The sequence below is a fragment of the Microcaecilia unicolor genome, chromosome 1 (genome assembly GCF_901765095.1).
Source record: "Microcaecilia unicolor chromosome 1, aMicUni1.1, whole genome shotgun sequence".
Taxonomy (NCBI): domain Eukaryota; kingdom Metazoa; phylum Chordata; class Amphibia; order Gymnophiona; family Siphonopidae; genus Microcaecilia; species Microcaecilia unicolor.
Window position 1 is genome coordinate 388,097,482 of NC_044031.1, and position 21,037 is coordinate 388,118,518.

The following is a 21,037-nucleotide window of genomic DNA, read 5'->3' on the forward strand; positions in this document are numbered from 1 at the left end:
GCAGCTGCAAGGGTGTCCCTTTCACTGCAGGGGTTGTTTGGGCAGAATTTATGCTGCTGATCCAAATATAATGTCTGAAAGCAACTGCTTACCAACTCTACTCAAACCCTGCTTAGGTTCTGAGATCTGATTAGAGCAGAAATCAACTGTGTATACTGTAGACACTGCGAACAATCTGATTAGAGCAGAGATCAACTGTGTATAGATATAGCGAACATTAGAGAGCTACATTTTCTCTGTCTGCTCCTCACCTCTTTATGGCTCCGCACAATTGGCTGCTGCATATCCACTGATTTAGAGAGGCTAGATCTTCTTGATCTTGGCTTTTCCACCTCCAACACCTGGAGAGTGCGAGGCACATCCACTGAAAATCGTACTTGCTTGGTGTCTACAAATGACAAAGAATTACAACTTCTAGCTGCTTGATTGGTCTACAAACTAGGAAATCCAAGATATATAATCCTACCAAAAGGTAAAACCAAGGCATAGAAATAATCTTATAAATAATCACTGGAGACATCCCACAGGACAGGAAAGCGAATAATACATACCTGTAGCAGGTGTTCTCCGAGGACAGCACGCTGATTGTTCTCACGACTGGGTTGACGTCCACGGCAGCCCCACCAACCGGAACAAAACTTTGCGGGCGGTCCCGCACGCAGGGCATGCCCACCGCGCATGAGCGGCCGTCTTCCCGCCCGTGCGTGACCGTTCCCACTCATTTGAATGACAAGCAAAAATGATCAAAAACGCAACTCCAAAGGGGAGGAGGGAGGGTAGGTGAGAACAATCAGCCTGCTGTCCTCGGAGAACACCTGCTACAGGTATGTATCATTCGCTTTCTCTGAGGAGAAGCAGGCTGCTTGTTCTCACGACTGGGGTATCCCTAGCTCTCAGGCTCACTCAAAACAAGAACCCAGGTCAATTGAACCTCGCAACGGCGAGGGTATAACAGAAATTGACCTACGAAGAACAACTAACTGAGAGTGCAGCCTGACCAGAATAAATTCGGGTCCTGGAGGGTGGAGTTGGATTTAAACCCCAAACAGATTCTGCAGCACCGACTGCCCGAACCGACTGTCGCGTCGGGTATCCTGCTGGAGGCAGTAATGTGATGTGAATGTGTGGACAGATGACCACGTCGCAGCCTTGCAAATCTCTTCAATAGTGGCTGACTACAAGTGAGCCACCGACGCTGCCATGGTTCTGACACTATGAGCCGTGACATGACCCTCAAGAGTCAGCCCAGCCTGGGCGTAAGTGAAGGAAATGCAATCTGCTAGCCAATTGGAGATGGTGCGTTTCCCGACAGCGACCCCTTTCCTGTTGGGGTCGAAAGAAACAAACAATTGGGCGGACTGTCTGTGGGGCTGTGTCCGCTCCAAATAGAAGGCCAACGCTCGCTTGCAGTCCAATGTGTGCAACTGACGTTCAGCAGGGCGGGTATGCGGTCTTGGAAAGAATGTTGGCAAGACAATTGACTGGTTAAGATGGAACTCCGACACCACCTTTGGCAGGAACTTAGGGTGAGTGCAGAGCACTACTCTGTTATGATGAAATTTAGTATACGGAGCATGAGCTACCAGGGCTTGAAGCTCACTGACCCTATGAGCTGAAGTAACTGCCACCAAGAAAATGACCTTCCAGGTCAAGTATTTCAGATGGCATGAATTCAGTGGCTCAAAAGGAGGTTTCATCAGCTGGGTGAGGACGACGTTGAGATCCCATGACACTGCAGGAGGCTCGACAGGGGGCTTTGACAAAAGCAAGCCTCTCATGAATCGAACGACTAAAGGCTCTCCAGAGATGGCTTTACCCTCTACACGAAGATGGTAAGCACTAATCGCACTAAGGTGATTCCTTACTGAGTTGGTCTTGAGGCCAGACTCTGATAAGTGCAGAAGGTATTCAAGCAGGTTCTGTGCAGGACAAGAACGAGGTTCTAGGGCCTTGCTCTCACACCAAACGACAAACCTCCTCCACTTGAAAAAGTAACTCTTTTTAGTGGAATCCTTCCTAGAGGCAAGCAAGACACGGGAGACACCCTCAGACAGACCCAACGCAGCGAAGTCTACGCCCTCAACATCCAGGCCGTGAGAGCCAGAGACTGAAGGTTGGGGTGCAGAAGCGCTCCGTCGTTCTGCGAAATGAGAGTCGGAAAACAGTCCAATCTCCACGGTTCTTCGGAGGACAACTCCAGAAGAAGAGGGAACCAGATCTGGCGGGGCCAAAAGGCGCTATCAGAATCATGGTGCCGTGGTCTTGCTTGAGCTTCAGTAAGGTCTTCCCCACCAAAGGTATGGGAGGATAAGCATACAGGAGGCCGGTCCCCCAATGGAGGAGAAAGGCATCCGACGCTAGCCTGCCGTGTGCCTGTAGTCTGGAACAGAACAGAGGCAGCTTGTGGTTGGTCTGAGAGGCGAAAAGGTCCACCGAGGGAGTGCCCCACTCTCGGAAGATCTTGCGTACCACTCTGGAATGGAGCGACCACTCGTGCGGTTGCATGACTCTGCTCAGTCTGTCGGCCAGACTGTTGTTTACACCTGCCAGGTATGTGGCTTGGAGAAGCATGCCGAACTGGGAAGCCCAACACCACATCCCGACGGCTTCCTGACAAAGGGGGTGAGATCCGGTGCCCCCCTGCTTGTTCATGTAATACATTGCAACCTGATTGTCTGTCCGAATTTGGATAATTTGACAGGACAGCCGATCTCTGAAAGCCTTCAGTGCGTTCCAGACCGCTCGGAGCTCCAGGAGGTTGATCTGAAGATCCTGTTCCTGGAGGGACCACAGTCCCTGGGTGTGAAGCCCATCGACATGAGCTCCCCACCCCAGGCGAGATGCATCCGTCGTTAGCACTTTCGTGGGCTGTGGAATTTGGAATGGGCGTCCCAGGGTCAAATTGGTCCGAATGGTCCACCAGTGCAGTGAAGTGCGGCAACTGATGGAGAGGCGGATGACATCTTCTAGATTTCCGGTGGCCTGGCACCACTGGGAAGCTAGGGTCCATTGAGCAGATCTCATGTGAAGACGAGCCATGGGAGTCACATGAACTGTAGAGGCCATATGACCTAGGAGTCTCAACATCTGCCGAGCTGTGACCTGCTGAGACGCTCTGGTCTGGGAAGCGAGGGACAGGAGGTTGTGGGCCCTCGCTTCGGGAAGGAAGACCTGAGCCGTCTGAGAATTCAGCAGAGCTCCTATGAATTCCAGAGATTGGACTGGCTGGAGATGGGACTTTGGGTAATTTATCACAAACCCCAGCAGCTCCAGGAGGTGAATAGTGCACTGCATGGACCGGAGAGCTCCTGCCTCCGAGGTGTTCTTGACCAGCCAATCGTCGAGATATGGGAACACGTGCACTCCCAGCTTGCGTAGATACGCCGCTACCACCACGAGGCACTTCGTGAACACCCATGGGGCAGAGGCGAGCCCAAAGGGCAGCACACAATACTGAAAGTGCCGTGTGCCCAGGCGGAATCTGAGATACTGTCTGTGAGCTGGCAGTATCGGGATGTGAGTGTATGCGTCCTTTAAATCCAGGGAACATAGTCAATCGTTTTTCTGAATCATTGGTAGAAGGGTGCTCAAAGAAAGCATCCTGAACTTTTCTTTGACCAGGTATTTGTTCAGGCCTCTCAGGTCTAGGATGGGGCGCATCCCCCCTGTTTTCTTTTCCACAAGGAAGTACCTGGAATAGAATCCATGCCCTTCCTGCCCGGGTGGCTCGGGCTCGACCGCATTGGCACTGAGAAGGGCGGAGAGTTCCTCTGCAAGTACCTGCTTGTGCTGGGAGCTGAAGGATTGGGCTCCCGGAGGACAATTTGGTGGAGGGGAGGCCAAATTCAGGGCGTATCCGCACCGCACTATTTGGAGAACCCACTGGTCGGAGGTTATTAGAGGCCACCTTTGGTGAAAAAGTTTTAACCTCCCCCCGACTGGCAGGTCGTCCGGCACGGACACTTTGATGGCGGCTATGTTCCCATGGATCCAGTCAAAAACCCGTCCCCGGTTTTTGCTGTGGAGGCGCCGGGGGCTGCTTAGGTGCACGCTGTTGATGGGAACGAGCGCGCTGGGACTGTCCCTGTGCCTGAGGAGGCCTTCGGGCCGGCTGGGTGTACCTACGCTTGTTGTAGGCGTAGGGCGCAGCCTGCCTGGCCCGGGAAAAACGTCCACCTGCTGAGGTGGATGCTGAAGGCGCCCGGTGGGAGAGTTTGTCGAGGGCAGTTTCCCGCTGATGTAGTTGGTCCACCAACTGCTCGACCTTCTCACCAAAAATATTATCCCCCCGGCAAGGGACATTGGCCAGCTGCTGCTGGGTGCTGTTGTCCAGGTCAGAGGCACGCAGCCATGAGAGCCTGCGCATCACTATACCTTGGGCCGCAGCACGAGATGCCACATCACAGGTGTCATATATACCCCTGGACAGGAACTTTCTGCACGCCTTCAGCTGCCTGACCACCTCCTGAAAAGACCTGTACTGCTGCGGGGGGAGCTTGTCAACCAGGTCCACCAGTTGCTTCACATTATTCTGCATGTGTATGCTCGTGTAGAGCTGGTAGGACTGGATGCGGGTCATGAGCATTGAAGATTGGTAGGCCTTCCTCCCAAACGAGTCCAGAGTGCGAGACTCCCGCCCCGGGGGCGCCGAGGCGGTATCCCTTGAAAGCAGAGTCCACGACCGCTGAGTCATGAGGCAATTGAGGCCGCATTAACTCTGGGTCAGAGTGGATCCTGTATTGGGACTCCGCTTTCTTGGGGATGGTGGGATTAGATAACGGTCTCAACCAGTTCCGAAGCAGTGTCTCTTTGAGGACATTGTGCAACGGTACCGTGGAGGACTCTCTAGGTGGTGATGGATAGTCGAGGACCTCGAGCATCTCAGCCCTCGGCTCATCCACAGAGACCATGGGGAAGGGAATGCAGATCGACATATCCCTGACGAAGGAGGCAAAGGAGAGGCTCTCAGGTGGCGAGAGCTTCCTCTCTGGTGAAGGAGTGGGGTCGGAGGGAAGGCCCACAGACTCCTCTGAGGAGAAATATCTGGGGTCCTCCTCCTCCCCCCACGAGGCCTCTTCCTCGGTGTCGAACATGAGCTGCTGTAGCTCAGACCTCAACCGGGCGCGGCTAGACTTCAAGGCACCGAGTCCTCGGTGGCGGCGTCGAGCGGTGGACTCCTGCGCCGGCGGGGATGAAGCTCCCTCCATCGACGTCGACGGGGACTCCACCTGCGTGGCGGTCGAGACCGGCGCCGCAAGCGGCGTTGGCGTCGAAGGCCTCGGCACCGGGCTAGAGCACGCCGGCGCCTCCATCAACGGCGCCGAGGGCGCAAGCACCCCCGGCGCCGGCACAGTCTGGCGCATCAGCCCTTCCAGGATCCCCGGAAGGATGGCTCGGAGGCACTCGTCCAGGCCCGCTGTCGGGAAAGGCGAGGGGGCCGGTAGAGGTGTCGGTGCCGGAAGCTGTTCGGGTCTAGGAGACGGCACCGACGTGCTGGCACCCTGACGTGACGATACCTCTACTACAGAGGGGGACCGCTCCTCTCGGCGCTGCCGCTTCCTCGGCGTCGAATCGTCTCTGGAGCCGGGAGCCAAATGCGCCGTGGGCGACCGATGATGGTGCTTTTTTGTCTTTTTCCGGTGCCCGTCATCGGCGCTCAGCGGTACTGAAGAGGAGGAGGTAGATCCCCCTCGGCCTCGAGGGATCGGGTCCGACAGGGTTCGGTCCCGAGGGCCCTGGGTAGAGGGAGTGACCGGGGCCGATTGCCCACGCGGCCGCTCACCCCTGCCGGAAGACCGGCGGGCCGACGGGACCTATACTCCTGGGGTCGGTGCCGATTTCGTGGACATCGGTACCGGTACCAAAGATCCGGCCGTCGATACCGATGCCGTCGAAGTCGACGTCAAGGGGCCGGCGCAAGTTCCAAAAAGACGGTCCTGTAGAACTTGCCTCGCCACCTGTGTCCGTTTCCGTAAACCGAGACACAAGGTGCACGTCTTGGTATCGTGCTCCGGCCCGAGGCACTGGAGGCACCAAGCGTGAGTGTCGGTCTGCGAGATATGCCGGCCGCACCGACCACACTTCTTAAATCCACTCTGGACCTTTGAGGACATCGACGGAAAAATCGCGTCGGCGAAGTCAAAGTCGTCGATGGTGGCGGTAAATTTCACACCTCGAAAAATAAATCGACCGCATGGCCACAAGGCCGCAACGAGACGCCCCCGCTAAAACGACGAGGGAAAACAAGTTCTTTTCGTTTTTTTTTTTAACAAAATAAAACAAAGAAGCGAAGAAAAAACACACGAAAGAAATCTCGCGGCGAAAGCGCGATCCGGTTTCCGGGGCTGACAGAGAGAGAGACGAACGCGGCTCTCTCCAGCGCGGAAAAGAAAAGACTGAGCGGGAACGGTCGTGCACGGGCGGGAAGACGGCCGCGCATGCGCGGTGGGCATGCCCTGCATGCGGGACCGCCCGCAAAGTTTTGTTCCGGTTGGTGGGGGCTGCCGTGGACGTGAACCCAGTCGTGAGAACAAGCAGCCTGCTTGTCCTCGGAGAATGCTTGCTACCCTAAAGGACTGGAGTTTAAAAAAGAAAGTATGGGCATACTTTCCCTTTGATAGGTCACTTACAGCCTTATTTTCAAAAGTGATGGGCGCCCAGCTTTCGACCCAAATCAGGAGATAGGCACACAAATCGGTATAATCGAAAGCCGATTTTGGGCGTCTTCAACTGCAATCTGTTGCAGAAACGGGCAAAGTTGACGGGGGCGTGTCGGAGGCATGGTGAAAGTGGGACTGGGGCACATTTATTGGCCGAGGAGAGATGGACGCCTTCGGCCAATAATCGAAAAAACAAAGGTGTTTTTAGTGTGAATTTGGTTTTTATTGGACCCTTTTTTTTCACAAAGTCCCAAAAAAGTGCCCTAAATGACCACATGACCACCGGAGGGAATCGGGGATGATCACCCCTGACTCCCCCAGTGGTCACTAACCCCCTCCCAGCATAAAAAAACAACTTAACAACATTTCTTTCTAGCCTCTATGCCAGCCTCAAATGCCATACCCAGCTGCCTGACAGGTCCCTGGAGCAGTTGTTAGTGGGTGCAGTGGACTTCACCCAGGTGGACCCAGGCCCATCCCCCCCTACCTGTTACACTTGTGGTGGTAAATGGGAGCCCTCCAAACTGCCCCCAAAACCCACTGTACCCACATGTAGGTGCCCCCCTTCAGCCATAAGTGCTATGGTAATGGTGTAGAGCTGTGGGCAGTGGGTTTTGGGGGGGATTTGAGGGGCTCAGCACCCAAGGGATGGGAGCTATGGACTTGGGAGGTATTTAATTTTTTTTTAATTGTTACAAGTGCCCCCTAGGGTGCCCGGTTGGTGTCCTGGCATGTGAGGGGGACCAGTGCACTACGAATCCTGGCCCCTCCCACGACCAAATGCCTTGGATTTGTTCATTTTTGAGCTGGGCGCCATCGGTTTCCATTATCGCTGAAAAAACGAAACCGCCCAGCTCAAATCTGCACAAATCCAATGCATTTGCCGGGCACAAACCATATTATCAAAAAAAAAAAAAAGATGGGCGCCCATACGGAGCGTCACCCAGAGGGGGCTAAGTGGGTGCTGTCTCTTGGGGTATCTGTCTCGAAGTTATAGATTTAATCGAAGAGGTGGATGTTAAGACAATTACCACATCTTTACTGGTTATCTCGGGGGGTTGGGGGGGTGGGAGGGAAAGGGGGGGAGACTGGGGGGAAGATAAGTCGAAGATATGTTTTATGGTTGTCACATTCTAGAATATTTAGGCATATATTATGTTATTTTAGTTTAAGAGGAAAGGACGTGATATGGTGGTTGTAATGTTAACGGACTATGGAACCAACAGAGAGAGAAGGGCGGGGGGAGAGGGGTAAATGTTAATAGTTTGATGATGGCATGTAGTTCATTGATCTAATTGATCATTTTAACATAATTGTGATTCTGTATATCTAGACTGCAAATATATGTGTTTTGAATTGTCATCAAAATAAAAAAATGTTGAAACTAAAAATAAAAAAGATGGGCGCCCATTTTTTTCAAAAATACGGTGTGGCCCGCCCTTTCACGTACCCGTTCTTGGACATAGACGCCCATGGAGATGGGCGTTCGCATTCGATTATGCCCCTCTTAATGTGTAGCATATCCAATATAATAATTTGCACCTCCAACGTTCTGAAGCTGACTCCGTGGCAGCGAAGCCGTGTAGTGTTCGTAGAGTTCGTAATCGCCCCAGCCTCGAGGGAACTCTCTATAGTTGCCAGGGAAACATACACGACATCAGAAGGAGAAGGGACCAACCACAGGCAATCGTAATCGCTGTCAGTGCCCTGCTCTCCGAGGGCAGGGAAGACTGCATGGTAATGCGACGTCAGAAGGAGAAGGGACCAACCACAGGCAATCGCACTCGCTCTCAATGCCTCGCCCTCGGAGGGAAGGGAAGGCTGCATAGTAACGCCACGACCAGAGAACAGAGGACCACGGTGGCGGGAAGCACATAAACCGCCTGACAGGACTCTCACTTTCAAGAAAGTTGAACTTCGAGGTACGGACAGTGCACTACAAATGCTGGCCCCTACCACGACCAAATGCCTTGGATTTGGCTGGGTTTGAGATGGCCGGCATCGGTTTCCATTATCGGCGAAAACCGATGCCGGCCATCTCTGACATTTGGCCAGCCCCAACCGTATTCCCATGACCAAATGCCTTGGATTTGGCCGGGTTTGAGATGGCCGGCATCGGTTTCCATTATCGGAGAAAACCAATGCCAGCCATCTCAAACCCGGCCATCTCTGACATTTGGCCGGCCCCAACTGTATTATCGAAACGAAAGATGGCCGGCCATCTTTTTCGATAATAAGGTTCGGGACCGCTCTTTGCGGCACTGGCCATATAGATGGCTGCCCATATAGATGGCCGGCGCCGTTCGATTATGCCCCTCCACGTGTATCTCTCTCTTCCACTCTCTGAAAATGAACTCCAAGGTACAGACATCAAAGGAGGAGGCAAGTGGAGAGCCCTTAAAAACATTAATGGCAGAAGGTCATTACCTTGCTAGCGCCCGTTTCATGTCAATAAGAAATGGGCTTTTTTTTACTAGTATTATATAGGTGACACCAGTTTTCAAAGGGAAAGTATGCCCATACTGTCCTTTTGAAAATTACCCCAAAGAAAGGACATAAACATTTTAAATTTGCCAATTTCTTTTGCAAGCATATGCACATATTTTATTAAATATACCCCCAGGAATGCCTCTGTCAGGTCTTATAAACTTATGTTAATACAACCAAGTATATATTACTCCATGTAATCTTAGAAGCAAACATTTCTGCACCTTAAATCAGAGGCTTAGCCAGGTTTTTGAGGTCAGGGGGAGCAGACATTTGTAAAATAGGCACTGGTTGGTGTCGGCTAGGCAGCAGTGCTGATGTTGTCGCTTAGGTGTGGTGGCTGTGGCCAACAATGATTTAACACAGGCTGCCCATAGACGGTCGGTAGCCCAACTGTTTGGGGAGGCTAAAGGGGGCGGAGCTTACCTCCATACGCTCCGTGGCAGCGACGTCAATGAAGAAAAAGACTACAGGCTCGCCGCCAGCTTCTCCCTTCTCTCTGCACACAGTGTCCCGCCTTCTGCGGTGATGCATTTCCTGTTTCCGCGAGAGCGGGACACTGTGTGCAGAGAGAAGGGAGAAGCTGGCGGCGAGCCTGTAGTCTTTTTCTTCATTGACATTGCTGCCACGGAAATAAAAGATGAAAATGCGCGGGGCGGGAGGGTGGGCTGCACCACAAGCGGAAGTCGACAATTGGGCTGGGGAGGCTTAGCCTCCCCAAGCCTCTTATACGGGGCGCCTATGAGGCTGCCTCTGCTGTATCCTGCCTATGAAGAAAACAGGAAGTTACATCAGGAGGCCAGACGCAGCAGAGGTCCCAGGACTGGCCAGAGCAGGCAGCCTTTCTTATCTGCAAGTAAAAATATTCAAATTGTGACCATCACCTCAGGGACAGCACACACACTCCTTCCACTGCTAGACACTTAAATAAATACATAAGTATTGCCATACTGGGACAGACCGAAGGTCCATCAAGCCCAGCATCCTGTTTCCAACAGTGGCCAATCCAGGTCACAAATACCTGGCAAGATCCCAAAAAGTACAAAACATTTATGCTGCTTATCCCTGAAATACACAGATTCATAAAAGGAGAGCGCATTGACACAACAGGAATATACTATATGTATATATATATGTATATGGGACGTCTCATACAGTCACATGGACACTTGTATGTGTCTGGCTTTTGTTGAGCCAATGTATTTGTGACGACATATAATCATTGACTGCCCCCAACCTCCTATGGTGCACAACATTTGCTTTCTGTGAAATTCCTTGTGTTCAATTTTAAATATATGTGCCTTAATATCTCACTGTGACCATATCACTTTTTTTGTAGTTATTTTATGTGCACTCATGGGGTTCTGAGTCTTTAAAAACTTTTAACTCTGTTGTAGTCAACCAAGGCAATGCAAATAGGACAAATATGTATATATATGTATATAACTTATCTCAATCTTCTTTGGAAGCTGCGGGTCACTTGTGTTGCTTTAAATCAAACAATTGGTGTGTCCCTCGCGCTTCACTTGTAGAGTCTTGATCAGATCTCCGAAATCAATGCCCACCCGACAGGAGCCTGTTTCGCAGTTGTTTGCTTTGTCAAGGGCGATAGGCATGTATCTATTAGAATACGGAGAACATATGCTTAATTTACAAAGCTATTAGTTTTTACTGAATATTTTACATACCGTGTAAGTCTATGGCGTCTGGTCTCACTTTAACAATGCTCAGTACAAGCAGGATCTGATAAAAAATGGCGCTGGCGTTCAGCTTTTCAAACGCAAAAACTCCGCCTCCCAATCATGACGTGGGAGACAGCTGTGTAAGCTAATTCTTACAGGAAACAGTTCCAATGCAAAGAAGTATTGAGTCCATGAGGTTCTAGTGTATTAAGACGATAAATCCAACGTGTCTCTCTTTGTAACAGTAACCTATCGATATTTCCACCTCGAGTATTGGGAATAATATGATCAATAACCATTTTTTATCAGATCCTGCCTATACTGAGCATTGTTAAAGTGAGACCAGACGCCATAGACTTACACGGTATGTAAAATATTCAGTAAAAACTAATAGCTTTGTAAATTAAGCATATGTTCTCCGTATTCTAATAGATACATGCCTATCGCCCTTGACAAAGCAAACAACTGCGAAACAGGCTCCTGTCGGGTGGGCATTGATTTCGGAGATCTGATCAAGACTCTACAAGTGAAGCGCGAGGGACACACCAATTGTTTGATTTAAAGCAACACAAGTGACCCGCAGCTTCCAAAGAAGATTGAGATAAGTTATATACATATATATACATATTTGTCCTATTTGCATTGCCTTGGTTGACTACAACAGAGTTAAAAGTTTTTAAAGACTCAGAACCCCATGAGTGCACATAAAATAACTACAAAAAAAGTGATATGGTCACAGTAAGATATTAAGGCACATATATTTAAAATTGAACACAAGGAATTTCACAGAAAGCAAATTTTGTGCACCATAGGAGGTTGGGGGCAGTCAATGATTATATGTCGTCACAAATACATTGGCTCAACAAAAGCCAGACACATACAAGTGTCCATGTGACTGTATGAGACGTCCCATATACATATATATATACATATAGTATATTCCTGTTGTGTCAATGCGCTCTCCTTTTATGAATTTGTGTATTCTACAATAATACTGAGGTAGAGCTTAGCCATTTTTTTCCTTTTTTTGTATATCCCTGAAATAAGCAGTGGAGTTTCCCAAAGTCCATTTTAATAATGGTCTATGGACTTTTCCTTTAGGAAGCCGTCCAAACCTTTTTTAAACCCCACTAAGCTAACCACTGACTAGATGGGTTTTTCTGTGATTCTGTGTTATCCTTGCTACTCTTTGTTTAGAATTCAATTTACAATGTAGGCTTACAAGCCGTTCCATTTATCATACTGGTCTATATGAACATATCATGCTGGTCAATTTATGCATTTATTGCATTAATAAAAATTATTATTATATCCTTGAATTTTGAATTTTACTAAAATGTTTTAAGAAATGCTCCTACGTGTCTCCTGCTTATAAATTGGCTCCTCCTCTGTATTTAAAATATACTCTAAATTGTAAATTGGTTCCTGGGAATATATAAGCTTATTTTTAGCTATCCCTCTGAATGTGAATCTTGATATGCTGTCATAATTTAGGGCCCAAATTGTGTGCCAAAAGATAGGTACACAGTGTTGCACCTTTATCCCCAATAATACAGCTCCAGATGGGTCAATTACCAGAGCTTTAGAAGGTTTAGCCTCACTGTCACAAGAATTGGCAGAAAACTCTGGCGTTGATACATCCTGGACAGGTTGGATGGATAGAGCGTTTGGTAAATGGAAAACATTTATCATTTCAGCGGCCACGACTATAATCATAGTGGTAGCAATTTTTGTTTTAGTAGGATGTTGCATAATCCCTTGTGCTAGAGGCTTAGTAGAACGCTTAATTGAAACCGCAATAATGAAAAAGACAACAGCAGGACAATATGCCCTGTACGTAAATCTCCTTCCCAACACCACAGGAGATAACACATTGGACTATCTCCCTCTGAGAAGAACCAATCGCTATGCAACTGTTGGATACACTGGAGAGATGTCTGCAACTGTATAATCAGATAATAGCACACAGGGATATAATATAACCATATAAAGCTTTATAAGATGATGTGATAAATTGTGCAAAGCTATGCAAATGTATAATTAAGATATAATCAGTATATAACCAAACAATTTTTGATTGATAGCAATGTATATATAGTCACATAGATAAGAATAAGATAAAACCTGCATATTAAAAGGTTGAAGAAAAATAATATTATAGTATAAGTTTTAGTAGGATTGACATAATTGAAGTGCTACCAAGATGATAATTTCAAACCGAAAACTAAACAAATTGTACCAGTTGATCTTAAGACTCAGATAATTTGATGGCCTCATAGAATACCTTCTGGAACGGATGGTACCAAGGTACGTTAACCCTGGTGTCACCCTATGGGATAGGGTGAAGAGGGGAATGTTAATATATGGCCTGGCTTTAAGGCTACCACTGGAATAGTGATGGCCAAAGCTATGCAGCCTAAAACAACTGAAAAAGTACTGACTAGGCCAAACAACAAGTAAATGATTTAATATTTGAGAATCTGCAAAAAGCAGGTCTGAACAATGAGTCCTGCCACAAAATGGTACAATTTTTAAATCAAATACAGCACCTGTAATGAAAGAATGATGGATCAGATGAATAAAATGGAGCTTATTATTTTTGTATAAAATGATACAGAGGTCATACAGAGTTCATAAGATGGTATGAAAAGTATTGCAACAGGGAGATGTGACACTGGTATCTCAACCGCAAGATAAGAAAAACAACTTGTTCCCAAAACATGCTGATAAGACCGCATGGGAAAGTATCATGTAAGAAATTGAGAGCAAGGTATCTCACCATGTACTTCTATGGAGAGGTTTGTGTATAAAAGAGGGGAGATTTTGCCTTAGTTTCGGAGTCCTCCCCAACGCTTCTCTCAGACGGCAGGGCGCTGTGCAGATGAACCCAGAATCTGTCTGATGTCTGTATTTGTATCAACTTGAAGACTTGTCTTAGGGTAAGGAATAAAATGTACCTATCTATTTAAACCTATCTCTGTCTCTATTTTTATTGATTCTATCTTCTCTTTACCTTACACCACCTTTACCACATTCTCTGGCAAGGAATTCCAGAGTTTAATTACATGTTGAGTGAAGAATAATTTTCTCCTATTCATTTTAAATTTACTACTTTGTAGCTTCATCGAATGCCCCCTAGTCCTAGTATTTTTGGAAGGAGTAAACAGACGCTTCACGTCTACTCTTTCCACTCCACTCATTATTTTATAGACCTCTATGATATCTCCCCTCAGCCGTCTTTTCTCCAAGCTGAAGAGCCCTAGCCGCTTTAGCCTTTCCTCATAGGGAAGTCGTCCCATCCCCTTTATCATTTTTGTTGCCATTCTCTGCACCTTTTCTAATTCCATTATATCCTTTTTGAGATGCGGCGACCAGAATTGAATACAATATTCAACATGCAGTTGCAACATGGAGCGATACCATGGAGCGATTGTTTAAATCAGATGGGCTTTTGTTTGTATGGTGACTCTATAGGATGTGGAGACCACCATTTTTACTTTGGGTGACAAGGGCTGCCAAAGGTAACCCTTGCCCCAGAGCCTACTTTCAAATAGGGCCACGAAAGGCAGCCCTTGCTCCAGGGCCTATTTTCAAATAGGGACAGACACTTTATAATACAAAATCCTGCGAGACAACACTCAAAGCCTATACTGAAAACTAACCACACCATAACAGCCTTAACCCACTTATGAAAAGACAGTGATATAAATATTATACCAGGCCTTAGATAACCAATAAACTGGCTACTGGGAAACTGGAACAAGTTAGACTGTTCCTACACAGACACTATATGCTAGCACGGGGGTGGGCAACTTCAGTCCTCGAGAGCAGCAACCCAGTCAAGCTGTCAGGATATCCCCAATGAATATGTATGAGATTTATTTGCGTGCATTGCCTCCATTGTATGCAAATTGATATCATACATATTCATTGGGGAAATCCTGAAAATTTGACTGGGTTGCGACCCTTGACTGGGTTGCCCATTCCTTCATTTCAAAATATGGACAGCTTTTCTCACCTGATACAAAATAGGGGACCACAAAAAACCTGCAGACAAAACCTGAAATGGATACCCCCAAGAAAGCCAGACTCTTTAAGCGCTGCTCTCCATCCTCCTGTATGCAGCCTGACGGTCTCGGCGAGATTCAAAATGGCCGCCGAGACTTCAATTCTCGGCGGCCATTTTGAATCTCGCCGAGACTGTCAGGCAGCAATGCATACAGGAGGATGGAGAGCAGCGCGCTGGGCAGGAAAGAGGGGGCTCTTTCCTGCCCCGACGTCACTAGACCACCAGGGAAGATCGCGTGAGTAGGAGAAGTGGTGACAGGGCTGGGGGGAGGGCGATCCCGAACTCAGAGGGAGGGATTCGGACAAGACGCACCGGACCACCTAGATTTTAGAGGAGGGAAAAAGCAAATTTTTTTTTCCTATTTCCCTCCTCTAAAACCTAGGTGTGTCTTATGGTCCGGTGTGTCTTATAGTCCGAAAAATACGGTAATTTTCTTTTTTTTTCACATTTATTTTTATTTTATTCAAGAGGTTCTGCACAACATTCTGCTATTCCAACAGTAAACATAGACACTATACAACCAATATCAACATTAATTACCATTTGTCCATAACACAACTTATCCTTTGATACCTCTTCCCTCCCTCCCTTCCCTCCCCCCTCCCTCCTCTCTCAGCATTATGGTGAATCTAATAGTCCATCTGTTACATTTTCATATGATTGCCAAATTTTCTGAAATATGTGGAGCTGTCCTTTTCGCAGGGCTGTCAATTTTGACATCTGATGAAGATAGTCCACTTTAACCAATACCTCTTCTGTTGTGGGGAACTTCACCAGTTTCCAGGCTTTAGCCGATGCCACCTTCCTTGTCATCAAGCAGATGAATCCATTACGAATGGGTTGTGTCCACCTACCAGCAGGGGGAGATAGAGAGCACTGAAAACCATAGTGCCTCTTGGCCATCTAGCTCCATCTGCCTCTCAGTATTCTCTATCTCCCCAGCAGGGTGGATGCAGCTTATTCAGCTCCTTCAGAAATCTGCCTGGGGTGGCTCCTGTGCTTTGGCCAGTTGTAGCAGGGGTGTTGTGGCTGGTAGTGCCCACTTTAAAGGCACATAGGTTCTCCCTTTCCCTGCCTTTCCCACACTCTTCTATGTGGATGCAGGCACATTGGTACATCTTTTCCCTGCCCTTCCCACTCTCCTGAACCTCTGGAGTGCCTCTGTAGCTGTTGCCTCTAACTTTCCTCACAGCGTTAAAAAAACAAAAAAACACGACACACTTGTTAGCTCTGCGATTCTGAGGCTTCCTTCTGTTTGTGCAGTGTGACCGGAGCTCTGGGACTCGGTCTGGTGAGGTAAGAGAGTCTTGTCGCTCCTCCAGGGAGGGCCCGCGATCGGGACGTTTTTGGCGCGAATCCGCCATTTTGAAACTTTTTGTCATTTTCGGCGATGGCTGCGGAGGTAGTTAAGCGCTGCTCATGTTGTGGCAAGCGCAGATCCGCAGCGGGGCCCTGTAAATTGTGCTCTTCAAATGGCAAGCGATGTTTCTTCCCGCTCAGTGGAGCTGGCAGCGGGCGTCATCCTGGATGTGTCGCAGGGCTCGACCTCCGCAGGAGCAGAGGGGTCTGAGGCCAGAGGGGAGCCTCGGATGGAGGCTACCAGAGGAGCTGCTTACCCTGGATTGTGTTGCTTTTACATAAAGTGTTCATGTTAAAAAGAGCTCTGCCACAGATGTCTGTCTCTGTGTTGCTACCTGGTTCCCCTCCGGTGGAGATTGGCCCGGGATTGCCGTCAGGCGTTTTTTCCCCAGACAGTTGGCCGCAAGACAAGCACAGAAGGGTAAATTCCCCTTCAGAGAGTGGCGTACCCCCCTTTTCCCCCCCGTGGTCGGGCTGTGGGGATTCTGAGGGGTCTGGCAGGCCTTCGTTGTCCGAAGAGCCAGAGGAAGGTGTAAGATTGCCATTGGATCCAGATGATCCCACTGCGGTTAGGATTTTCCACCGCGAGGAGCTGCCAGCGCTTATTTCTGATGCCTTACAGGCCCTCTCTATTGAAGATCCTGTGATGGGCGAAGCCTCCTCTGGTAATCTGAGGATGGCAAGTACTAAGAAGCCTGCTCGAGCCTTTCCTTTGCATGACTCCATCCAAGAGCTTATTTCGACACAATGGGCTGACCCTGAGGGGCCTTTGAAAGTTGCCAGGGCAACGGGGCACTTATACCCTCTCAGAGAGGAGCACTTGGCACGCTTGGCCATGCCTAAAGTGGATGCCCTAGTCACAGCTGTGACGAAAAAGACTACCCTCCCAGTAGAGGGAGGGGTCGCCCTGAAGGACATGCAGGACCGATGTCTGGAATCAGCAATTAAACGGTCCTTTGAGATTTCAGGCCTAGCTTTACGGGCATCTGTGAGCAGTTGTTATGCTGCTCGAGCCTGCCTCGCTTGGTTGCAACAGGCAGTGGAACAGCCCGGGGATGCAGCGGAGCCCCTTGCGGAGGTGGCACCGCGGATCAAGTTGGCCTTGTCATTTTTGTCTGACGCCCTCTATGATCTGGTCAGAGCTTCGGCTAAACAGATGGCTGTGGCAGTGGCCACTTGCCGCCTTCTATGGCTACGGCATTGGGCGGCTGACATGGCCTCTAAGCAAAGGTTGGTGAAGTTGCCCTTTCAAGGCCTTCTCCTATTTGGTGAGGAGTTGGAGAAAATTGTCAAGGGCTTGGGGGATGCTAAACCCCAGCGCTTACCCGAGGATAGGCCGCAGCCTTCTTCCAAGGGTCAGGCGGTTCCCTCCTCTTCCAGACCTCGCTTCCATGAAGCTAGAAGGTACCGCCCGGGGCATTCTGCTGAGTTTACTTCACGTGCCTGCTTTCAGCAGAGGAACTCCTTTCGCTCGGACAAATGTTCCGCAGCGTCCAGCTCAAGGCCTGGAGTTCATAGGCGATCTTCTCAATGATGGTGTGCCGGCCCACTCCTCGATTCCTGCAGTAGGAGGACGTCTTTCCCTCCTTCTCGAGGAATGGGTCAAGATTACCTCAGATCAGTGGGTTTTGAACCTGATCAGAGATGGCTATAGATTAGAATTCAATGCCCTGGTGAGAGACGTGTTTGTGGAGTCCCGATGCGGCTCTGCCATCAAACGGGCGGCGGTAGAGGAGACCTTGCAAGGTTTGTTGCACCTCGGGGCGGTGGTCCCTGTGTCTCCCGCAGAGATCGGCTACGGTTGTTACTCTATTTATTTTGTGGTGCCGCAAAAAGGAGGGTCTTTTCGGCCCATCCTTGACTTAAAGGAAGTCAACAAGTCACTAAGAGTGGGAGAGAGATTCAAGATGGCTGCCGCGCAGGTTGATTGTTGAAACGCTCTTGTGCCTATGAGCGAACAATCTTTGTTTTCTAAATAGAAAATGCCCCATTCTAAAAGAAAAGGAATTGTGAGATTGGTACCTCCACCCACCGCAACATCTTCACCAGCTCAGACGTCCCTTGAGCATTTCTTTCCCGGCGCTACCAGACTACAGCGAGGAGTGGATCCCATAGCGGGGAAAACCGGAGGAGCGGAATCCCCACCGGGAGAGGAAGTCTCCTTATCACCACCATCCACCTCGCTTATTCCTCCTAGCCCGGCGTCGAGAGCGTCCCTGGCGGGAAACCCCATCGGCTCCGATGATGCGTCGATAGGGGCGACAGTGGAGGACCCAGGCATGCAAACGGCGTTCCAGGGCTTTGTGGGTAGTTTGACTACCATGGAGCAGACCTCGGAGGTAACTCTACAGACCTTGAAGGTGATGTTGGACCAGATTTCCACCACGCTACAGAAAACGTCAGGTGATGTGGTCAATTTAAATACTAAATTTGAAGAATTACAAAGTACTGTAGATTCTGTTAAGAATGATTTATCGACGCAAGTTCAAGCCATAAAGAAAGAAGTTGAAACTTTAACCTCCTTTAAAAATGTGATAATAAAAGACTCTTCGGACATTAGAAATAAAATCGAACGGGGAGAGCGGTGACGTCACGCTGTAAGATGGCGGCGTGAGTAAGGAGCTCTGCATGCCCAGCAAGAAAGATCACGTTTTTAAGCAACAGCGGTGATTTATTTCCCCCAGGTCACCTTTAAAACAAGCGTCGGAAACCCTAACGAGTGTACTCATGGCGGGTAAAGAGTCAGCGGGGCCGCGTAAAACCTTAAAAGCTTTCTCCTACCAGCCGCAGTCGGAAGGAGGCAAGATGGCGGCGGGGCTGAGAGCGGGGCAGGCCACAGGTGCTACCCGGGAGGCTGAGAAGAGCGGAGCTGCGGGAGATGTGGATCTCTCGGTAAGCGAGTTCCATGCCCTCCTAATGGAGATTCGAGAAGAAGTGAAAGGCGGGCGTGAAGATATTACAAAACTAGCCGCTGAACTTCGCGGCGAATTAGCAGAGATGGGTCGACGCGTGGCAGAGGTGGACGATCGTGTAGAGGAGCAGCAAGAGGTGTTAAGCACAATGAACACAGCTTTGAAGGAACAACAAGAAAGCTATAACACTCTCTTAGATCGAGTGGAAGATTTGGAGAATCGAGGCAGACGTTCTAATATACGGATCCGGGGTATCCCCGAACAAGCAGAGTATTTGCACTGTGAAAAGATTGTGCAGCAGATAGCGAGCATGCTTCTGTCGGATGAACAGCACGAGGTGGCCCCGGAGGATATAAAGATAGATCGAGCACACAGAGTGTTGTCACGCGTTCGTGCAAATATACCTCGAGACATTATAGCCTGCCTCTCGGATTATAAGATCAAAGAGGCCATTATGAGAGAAGCACGAAAAAAGGACGATATTAAGTGGGACACGATCCCGATTGAAATATACCAGGACTTGGCGCCTTCGACGCTGCAACGACGAGCGGCTTTAAGGAGCTTTACAAGATACCTGCGCGATCAACAGATATCCTACAGATGGCAATACCCATTTGCTCTGGCCTACAACATGGATGGAAAATGGCACCGCGTCCGGACCGTGGAGGAAGCTAGAGCTACTTGGCCAGAGGTCGAGGCAGTGCCGGAAAGAGCGGGTGCCACGGCGGATACTGGGATGCGCTCGACCCGCCAGGGGTGGACTCGGGTGACCAGAGGCAAGGGACGACTCACCAGGCATCAACCCAGTCAGCAGCAAAGTCCTACCGCCAAAGATGGACCTTGAGAACTAAAATGTGACAGGGACTCTGCTAATTCAATTTGAAGGAGGTATATGCGGGGTTATATTTTTGCAGAAGTTGATCTGGGGATGCTATAAGGATAGTGCTATATATATATGTACTTTTCTTTCTTTCTTATTATCATAAAGCTGGGAGGACATGCGAGGGATTACCGCTCTCTCAACTAACTAATAGGTGGGAATAGGATGTCCCACTGGATGCAAAGGGGATGGGGGGGTGGGGGGGGGGGTAACTCAGAAAAGAAAAGATTTTCAGGCTATCGGGAGGGGGACTTATTTTATGAAAGGAGTAATAGCGAAGTTTTGCTGGCTAAATCCATGTCTGTAGCGATAAAACTGATGTCATTCAATGCTCGTGGCCTAAACTCCCCACAAAAACGAAAGAGTTTTTTTAAAGAGGCCAGTAGGATAGGGGCAGATATTATACTGGTACAAGAAACACATCTAATGGAGAGACATGAACATCTAGTGGGTGATTCACGTTACCCGTTACAATATTTGGCATCTAATAAGCTACAGAGAAAGACAGCAGGTGTGGGGATCTTATTGAAGCGGGGACTGGCCTGGGACACTATTGATGTGACAAGAGACAATGGGGGGCGTTTTATAATGCTGGTGGGCAAATTGGAGGGCCAAATGTATACAATAGTAAACATTTATGCTCCTAATCAAGCACAGGGTGAATTTTTTGAAAAGGTCAGCTCGCGAATGGTAAAGATTATTCAGGGAGAGATATTGCTGGGAGGGGATTTCAATATTACCATAGATCCTAAGGTAGATAATACAGGGGAGGCTGCGCACTACGCAAAGGCGGAGCGTAGCCGATTAATACATTTTCTGAATATATGGGGATTGGTGGATATATGGCGGGCTCTACATGAAACAGAAAGAGATTACACATGCTACTCAGCCCCTCATGACACACATTCCAGAATTGACATGTGGATGGGTAGTCCGGGCTTAATGCTACAGGTTATATCTACAGAAATAGAGACGCGTACATGGTCTGA

General features: G+C 48.9%; 1 protein-coding gene across 1 annotated transcript in view; it reads right to left on the minus strand.

Moving 5' to 3' along the window:
* Nucleotides 1–21,037, minus strand: part of FAM227A (family with sequence similarity 227 member A) — a 263,367-nt gene that overhangs the window by 45,054 nt on the left and 197,276 nt on the right. Inside the window, exon 8 of the mRNA XM_030210759.1 lies at nucleotides 252–388. Coding sequence (XP_030066619.1) covers nucleotides 252–388 — 137 coding nt within the window. The remainder of the gene's footprint in view (nucleotides 1–251; nucleotides 389–21,037) is intronic.